Source organism: Seriola dumerili, unplaced genomic scaffold (assembly GCF_002260705.1).
Source record: "Seriola dumerili isolate Sdu_G_001 unplaced genomic scaffold, Sdu_1.0 BDQW01000290.1, whole genome shotgun sequence".
In the NCBI taxonomy this organism is placed as follows: Eukaryota; Metazoa; Chordata; class Actinopteri; order Carangiformes; family Carangidae; genus Seriola; species Seriola dumerili.
This window is the reverse complement of record NW_019174545.1, coordinates 2,148,648-2,157,470: the sequence shown is the minus strand read 5'-3', so window position 1 is coordinate 2,157,470 and position 8,823 is coordinate 2,148,648. Positions and strand designations below refer to the sequence as shown.

Here is an 8,823-nt window from a genome sequence, read left to right as displayed (position 1 = left end):
TTTTAATTACAATCAAACAATTTGTCAAACATGAGGCATTTCTGTTCAATATCCACTGTTTACGATTTAATCACATTAATGTTTAAACACTTTCTAATGATAACAAATATTAATTTTGTGACTTCCCTGAACTCCAGATGTTGACACTGCACATATACACAGCAGCAGCACAGGTGCAACTATTTTGACTGGAAAGAAAGAATATTTGGCTTTTTTCCGACTAGTTTTGCTAGAAAAATTACCTTAACGATTAATCGATTGCTTTCCTGTAGGTCGACTAATTGATAAATCCACTGTTTCAGATCACTAGTGGCAATATCCTTTGGGCATTGATGTTTGCACGTTGCATGTTTTTACATATTTGTATTGTATGTATAGCGGCTGCTGATATAGTGGCACCTTGTAATGATCGTCACTGGGGGTTGCTCCACGTTTTACAGTGTGTCTACAACATCAAAATCACAACAATGAATGGGCCTTAGCATGTTGTCACTGTGTGCTTACAGTATCACCAACAGTTCTTACAACTGTTCAACGGCCCCGGTTGTTTTTTATTCCGTGTACGAATAAGCCATAGGTGGTTATCAGATAATACAGTTTGCATTAGATGAGATGCGCAGTTGTACATCCATGTAACCAGCAGCAGCAGCAGCAGCAGGCAGCGGGACCCCAACAACTGTCAAACCGAAACAACGCTTTGAAGCCTGCGGAGCTTAAATCCAGACTAGCTAGCTGTGTCAATACACTGGCACTCAGTCACTGCGAGTAAACCCTGGCTCTAATAGTATCTACGACATTAGATCAGTTAAATGCAGTATATCGTTTTTTGCAAAGGTCACCGGTGTCCAGAGGAAACGCGGTCCTGTGGCTGAGCTCCAGCCGGGCTGGCTAGCAGGCAGCGGACAAACACACAAACGTCCAACAACGTACGTTACCTTCAGCGGATTCCCAGTGTCTGTGCCGAGGCCGCTCAGTGCAGAAACAGCCGAATGTATCTTCGCTCTGTGGTCATACGTATTATTACTGCCTACATGAGGATTTCTGTAATTGCACAATGGTATTGAAACCGTACTGAGGTAGCACCTTGTGTGGCACTGACGCCAATGTTACACCTCAGTGACGTGGAGCCTCTTTTCCTCCTTCGTCTCTTCCGCGTTGCAACGACAGGGCCCGAACGTGACGTCCCTCCTCCTCCTCCTCCTCCTACTCCTACTCCTACTCCTCCTCCTCTTCCCACAGCTCAGCATCCTTCAGCAGGTGGATGGTTGGACAATTCAATCTTTCTCTGGCGAATACAATGGTTATGCCCATCCTCATTAAAATCGACCCCTCTAATATTCAGCCCACTAAATATTAGGATTCAAACTGCAGCCTTATAAAAAAAAACAGTTAGGCAATGTGTTTCTCTTTTGTATTTTAACACATGGGCTTTATTTTGCATATAAGATAAGATAGAATAAAAATAGAATACTGTATATATACATACTTAGCTTTAGGCACCACAAGTAAGTGAGGATGCTTTCAAAAATAATGCCATGTTGGTTTTTATTTGTAAATTAACAATACAAAGTGCTCAGACCAACCTTTGTCTTTACAACATCTGTTCACTTGCCAATAGTTTTTCAAGGTACCTCACAGGTAGAAGTTGCCACATTTGTTCTCTGATTTTAGGCTGTCTAAGTGTCTTCTGTCTCTCTATGTAATCCGACTGACTCCATGATGTTGAGATCAGCGCTCTGCAGGGGCCACATCTGTTGCAGGACTGTTGGCGAGGTAAAGGCTACTAAACACTAAATGCCAGCCATACACATTGTAACAATGAGGTGTATTGAGATAAAAAGTATGGAGGCAAAAGATTACAAAATTAAATTAAATATGTAAATACAAAAATTGTACCTGAGGGAATTGAATTGGGCCGTGGGAAGAGTCGCAAGTCTGCATATAGCAGATAGTAGCAATAGCAACAAAATCTTGCAAAGGAATATGCTCATAATTTGGTGTATTTTCTTTCTTGAACATACCATGTAAAGACAGCTCCAGAGTTTAACGAATTCTATCCCTCTCATCTGTCAATGTTTTCTTATATGTGTGATGGAAGCAAATATCCCACTGTAAGAAGTATTACAAGACAAACATCCTAAACATACCTAAGAAGATTAACTATTTAAGAAACTAAACTTTAGCAAGTGATGCAGTGATATCAAATGTGTATTGCATGCAAAACAGCTTTTATAAAATATAAGCAATCTGCAAGGAATAATGGGGGACAAATTCTAACGCAAGAACTGAAATACTTAGCTGGCATGAAGTTACAAAGTGGCGACAGGCTGCCTGAACATTTGTGCAAGCCACAGCTGTTAAATGTATCAAAGAGAAACTTAACAACTACACAAATATCTGAACATTATTAAAGAGACAAAATAGATTTAAAAACACACTAGTTTTATTTGATGAAATCCCCACACAGTAAATTATAAAGTGTAGCATTTCCAGGAATCAGAGCAAACAACGGTATTTCCACATCTTTACATACTACACATACAGAAATCCACCATTTACACACCACATTCAAATCCTCTGGAGGAAACACAAACAGACAAATGCACTGTCAATAATTTAGAGTTTGAGTGATACTACAAGTCAAGTAGTGTTTAAAATTCACTTTGTATCAAGGAAAAGCGCATTTAAAACCACAAGGTAAACTATAAACTATTAACAGTGCAAATTGTCTCGACAGGCTTATGTCCATCTAAACTTTTCTCTTCTGCTCTACAGCCTGTTAAATATTGCACACACATTTATTATACACACCTGCACAGCCAAACTCTTGCTGACATGCTACAGATTTTTTTTAAAGTGCTAGCTTGGAATTAGATTGACAGCCAGCAAAATATTTGGTTCTAAATTCATTACTGAAAAGCAGTTGAGATTACGAGCCTTTTCATAGGTTTCTGTAACTACATACAACTGTGCTGTAACAAACCAATAGAAGGAAACCACCTTAAAAACAAAGACACATTCAGCCATTTGTTCTGTAATTATCATGAATACATTCTGTGATGCAAATAAAACCCGTGAACCTGCTCTGCCAATTTATAAATGCACAGACATGTTTTAGAGACATTGAAACAGTCATTTTAAAATACAGGAATCACGGTTCAGGTCTGTGAGGACTGGAGTGAAAATAATAGACAGCAACACATGCAAGACAAAATATGCACACTGTCACAGAAATCTAATATTTCATTTTGATACATTTCTGTCCAGCTAAATGTAAGAACATGAATTTATTAAGTGTTTTCAAGCCAAAACAAAAACCCCTTATGTGCTCCATATGCTATAACCGAAACCTTTAAACTGACTAACTGAACCAACACCACAAAAAAAGAGGAAGAAAAGGTTGTTAGTACCATTTCACACTCCCTTGACAAAGGCAGCTGAACAGGGTAACAGTAATTTCCATCAATAATGATGCACATTTCTTTCAAGTCCACAAGCAAACACCAACTAATAACATGAACATTTAAGATGTACTTTATTTCACTAAAAATAATATAATCTGGTTTAATATGTACATGGAAGTTAAAATCAAACATTTTGAAAGATCAGCTTATTATTTGACATTTAAAGAGAAGGCGGATATATTGAACTGTTATGGACAAATGCTGCAAATTAAACTAAACTTGTTTCTGTGGGGAAAGGTACAGTAGTTAAGGTTTTCCAGGCCTGACAGATAGAGGTAGGTAGCATTGGGCCCCAGTCAGGGCCAGAAACCTGAGAAAACACACAGACACACCAGTTACCCTAACCCTCCAGAAATCAAAATATACATGAATGTACAAACAAACCCATGTGCAGGCACATATACAATATAAGTCTATACAAAACCAAGTGTGTTTGCCCAGCGAACTGTCTGTCCTGTGTGCTCTCTTAGACTTAAATATCTGAGCTGCTTTAATCAAAGCCAATCAACCACTTAGGTGCCCGATAGCCAAACTCACCAGCAAGATGCTAATATGCTACACTTCATGTGTCTGCACTGCAAGTAAACTGTGATCTTGGTAGCAAAGGTACGGAACAATGTGTTTTGTGATAGCACTTTGTAAAAACCTGAATTACTGTGGTGGTTTTTTTTTGTTGTTTATTTTTTTAACTGTTTAAAGGCTGTGAGGCCACAAAGATGTGTGTTGCTTAAGTCAGCACCAGAACCAACAAGCTTTGGCTATTATTAATGACTTTGCAACTGTCAAGATGATGTTGACTACAAGTACACAACATTCTGGTACCTGCTACTTTTATGATGGTGAAAGTCACATTCAGTGCAACAGATGTGAGAGTGCAAACAGTGAGAGGCTTTTAAATCCAAGTAATTGCTCCAGGATTCATGTTTGTTAGTAAGGGTGAACGCTTTTGAGCGTGTAACAGTCAATGTGAAACAAAACCATTACCCCAATGACGCCAACTAGGTAGTGATAAATGTGATGATTGTAAAGGTTATCATGTGCGAGGCTTCATTCATCATATTGTGCAAAAAACAGCTGAACATAACTGTGATAAGGAGAAAAAGTAGTGTTTTTTTTGTGACAAAGAGTAAATAGGTAAACGACAAGTTAGAATGAGTACCATTAACTGTTATAACTTTTACACCAGTGTCTGTGATCAAACTATGCCTACAGTAAAAACTCACATACAGTATTTATGCTGATAATCATTTCCATAATGCTTGTGCAATGACACCAATATCTGCTTGCTAGAGCAAACTAAGTGACCCATTTTCTAAAGAAAAGAAAAGGCACAAAGGCACTAGCTTCAAAGTAGCTACAAGGCTCTTTCAGGTCCACTAAGATTACATCTAAACCTATGCTGCTACAGTTAGACAAACAGTTACAGAAAAGAGCCAAAGAAACAAAGATCACCCATTACTTAACGGACGCAAAATTATCTATAAACATAAACCTGGCAAAAAAGGAAGCGCAAGTGTAAGCTCGAAGGCGTTTCATAGTAAAACAAAAATTTAAAGTGGCTGCAGACTAACTTTACAGCCAATTCCACCACATTAACAGCTGATCATAGCTGGCAACTAAAAACAGGTCAAATACAGTTAACAGAGACTTTGGTATGTAGAGAAGACCTTTCACATTTATACTGATATTCAGTGTCATCATTGTATGTGCCGGTCATACATTATACATGCCAAGTCTAAATAGGCCAGTCTCTGGCAGAGATCCAATTTTCACATTTCGGACCAAAGGCCCTGACCACATCTGCCTCACCTGACCTTCGGAAAAATGGTTTGGGATTGTACTCCATCACCCTGTCAATAAAACCTGCTCTTCCTCGAACATGCCAAAGATTAAATAGATTCAGGTCCTAATGCATCATCATACTCCATTCCTCTTCAGAAGGTCAGTCTCTTTGCAGTGATGAACTCTTCCAGTTGAACCTTGCCGCTGCCCATGAGGCCGAAGGCTGGATACATTGTTCCTGAACAATCCACCTGCCTCTCATAAAGGCACCTCATGGTGTCGGCATCATAAAAATACACCCGGCATGCATCATAATCAAGGCATACCCCCAAGCGCTGTGGCATGGGAAGCATGCGATTACTAGGGTCACCGGACGATGCGTTTGCTGTGGAAACAGAGGAAGATGAGGAGGTCTTGGGGATGAAGAGTTTGCCCATGCCCAGGGTGAGGAGGGTGAAGGGCTGGGAAAGCTCATAGCATGTGTCTTCGCTACCGCTGTCATGGCCACTATCATGGTCGTACCTGGTGAATGAAGAAAGAGACGAGGGGGATAGATGTGCACAAGGGCATAAGTTTGTATCAAATGTTTTTAAAGTTATGGCAAAGCCAGTGTCATAATCATGTGTAAAACAGAAAGAGTGATAATTTGCCCCATTTCATTTCCAGGTGTGTAAAGAATGAGTTCTGGCTAACATCGTTCGTTAAGGCTACAACAAGTGATTATTTTCATTATCAATTTGTCTGCAGATTATTTCCTCAACTGCTTCGTCTATTAAATAACAGAAAAGTAGAGAAAATAGCCCATCACATTTTCCAAATGCCTAAGATGATGTCTTCAAATAACTGGTTTTGTCTGACCAACAGGCCAAAACACACAAATACAGTCAATGTACAATCAACGAAAGACAAAGAAAACTGAACAAATATTCAAATTTTAAGATGTTTGAAACTGTGAATTCTGCACAATGAATCAATTATATACCTATTTGTTTTCTGTCAGTTAACTAAGTGATTGATCATTTAATCTCTACTGTAAAATTTGAGAGCTATAGTCTCTGCCACAGTCATGTTAACCATTTCACAAGGGCATGCTTTTTCTGGCATTTTCTTACAAGGGAAAAATGCATACTCAGCCTTCTAATGAATGGTTAAATGCTGCCTGATGTTTTTCACCATTTTACCATAGACTTAAAATGTATTTGCATAAAGAATGTGTTCCTTAACATGCTTTTACATGAGCCGGTCCAGTGAGGCAGGCTTTGTCTGCGAGTAAGCTCTTAACCAGTTTATGCTGGTTCTCTTACATCACAGGATTAGGTGTGACTCAAACACTTATCGCTGTAATGAGATTGTGTGTGTCTGTGTGTAGTCAGGTATGTTACGGTTGAAAAAAAAAAAAAAGAGACTTTGTACATTTTGGTTTGAGTTGCTCAAAATGTCTATTCATTATGGACAAACTGTAAATGATAATCATGTGTTATAGACATGTGCTTGGACTTACCTGGGGCTGCTGGTATCTCTAGGATTGTGAAACCATTCAAGCAGCTTTGAGTCAGAGGCCACACCAACTTTAACCATGTAGGAGTATGGCTCCACCTTGAAGGCCCAGTAGTGTCTGCAAAACAAACAGAGCAATTCCATTCTTTACAGCAGGTTTTACTGGAAATTATAATAATGACCCATTCATTGCCTACTGAAACACTTATTTTCTAATTTGTCCTCCGATATATCCTTGGTGTAAAATTCTCCTAAGTAATTAGTGAATGTCGCTCTGTCTGAATGGAGCCTGATAAGAATCGTGCAGAAATGACAATTTAATAGTCCTACCACCTTGTGCTCAAAAATAAAGTTCCATCTCTGCTCTCTTGAATATTTTATATTCTCATTTCGTTTAATGAGCACATTGTGTGTTCCTTGTGTTTTGTCATTTTCCCCTAGATTTAACTACAAATGGCTAACGTGTGTACGGCGCATTCCTTTTTTCCTTTCAAAGAAATCGAATATTAATCACTTTGCAACAGTAGTTTGTTATTTAGCAAATAAAGCATGCTGCTGGACACAGCTTCTTTGTCTGTTTTTGGCATACCTTCCCTGAGAGATGCCCGTGTCCCCAATTATGTAGTCTAGTCCAATATAGCTGCCCGTCTGCACACGTTCTGCTGCAAGGAGGAAGCCCATGCCTGCGACGCTCTCCACGGTGTCCCGTCGCTTGTTTAGAATGAGTCGCTCTGTACTGAAGCCACATTTATCACTGAACAGGAAACCAAAAGCTGGATGTGAAGAGATTTGGGGGGGGGGGGGGGGTGGGCAAATGACCCAGGGGATAGAAAAATGGGAGAGAAGACAAAGGAAAGGTGGACAACGGAAGACAGTGGTAGAGGAGGGGACAGCAAGAGAAAGAATTCAGAAGAGGAGAAAAACAGATTAAGTTCAGGAGAAGTGATTTTGTTGAACACACACAGACACACACATAGTTTATTCCCTGTGTTTTCAGTTTGGGTAGGAAAGAGTAGGAGCCCAAGGCTGACACATGGGGGTGCTATAGCACAATCTTAAAAAGCCACACAAAGACCTACTTGCCATTATCGTCACACCATGAAGAATAACAGTGCAATGAAACTCAATCCTCATTTCTTATGTGTAGCTGCCATTTATATTTGTCATCTGGATGCAATTAAACACATTCTATAAATAGTTTATTGGCCAAAGGCCACAATTACCATAATCCAGCATACATGAAGGCTGACATGATTATGCCTGTTCACTCAACCATCCTATGCAATATGAGGTCTACACTGGGGAAGACCGGTTAATTTGCATGCATCTAGGGAAGTCCTTATACTAACTAGGGCATGATAATGATAATAGTATAAGCCTGCCTAAAGGGTGAACAGCCACCAATGCTGCAGCTTTATGTGCAGTTATGTAGTAGGGATGCACTGATACTGACAGCCATCCTGTCCGGCTGGACTGGAATCCTATCATGTAATGCAGTGCCATGTCAGAGACATATGTAAACTGGCTTATTTTTATGCATTTTTGGCACATACAAGCTTCTATAATGATGAAATTCTGACTTGATTATTTTTGCTCACTGACACCGGTTGTGTCATCAAAAATAACGGACCAGATCAGCTGATCTTATTCGTCTTGTATTTGGAATCAGTTCATCTTTAATATGAAAATACCTACATCCATGTTGCAAAACAACCTTTGCCATTTGCTTAGTACTGTAAAATGATGTTATTGTCATTTAATGAAAATACAAAAAATGGTGGCAAACGGTTGATGCAGCACTGAATTAGTCCCAAAGCAACTATATATTAAATTTCACATGCAGTTAACTAGACCTTGATATTTATTGAAGGGATCTTTTAACAGTAAGTCAGTGTTGACTTATCAGCACCTGGGACAGAAAACAGTGAACGACCACAAAACTTTGAAATCTGGGCGTTCTGTAGCCAGGGGGCCCAAAAACAAGGACATAATTTTAAGTGCAAGGATGTCTGAAGAAGCCCTTTGTTGTCTAAATCTCAACTGTGTCCCCTCATATTCATCATGAGTAACGGGGTGCGTG

At 39.4% G+C, this 8,823-nt stretch overlaps 1 protein-coding gene across 3 annotated transcripts in view; it reads right to left on the bottom strand.

The window, feature by feature from the left end:
• Positions 1-2,462: 2,462 nt before the first annotated feature.
• Positions 2,463-8,823, bottom strand: part of trim36 (tripartite motif containing 36) — a 31,775-nt gene continuing 25,414 nt past the window's right edge. For all 3 annotated transcript variants that reach the window (XM_022757800.1, XM_022757801.1, XM_022757802.1), the window contains exons 11-13: positions 7,333-7,516; positions 6,748-6,861; positions 2,463-5,768 (exon numbers count right to left, since the gene is read on the bottom strand). In XM_022757800.1, coding sequence (XP_022613521.1) covers positions 5,399-5,768; positions 6,748-6,861; positions 7,333-7,516 — 668 coding nt within the window. In that variant the 3' untranslated portion in view covers positions 2,463-5,398. The remainder of the gene's footprint in view (positions 5,769-6,747; positions 6,862-7,332; positions 7,517-8,823) is intronic.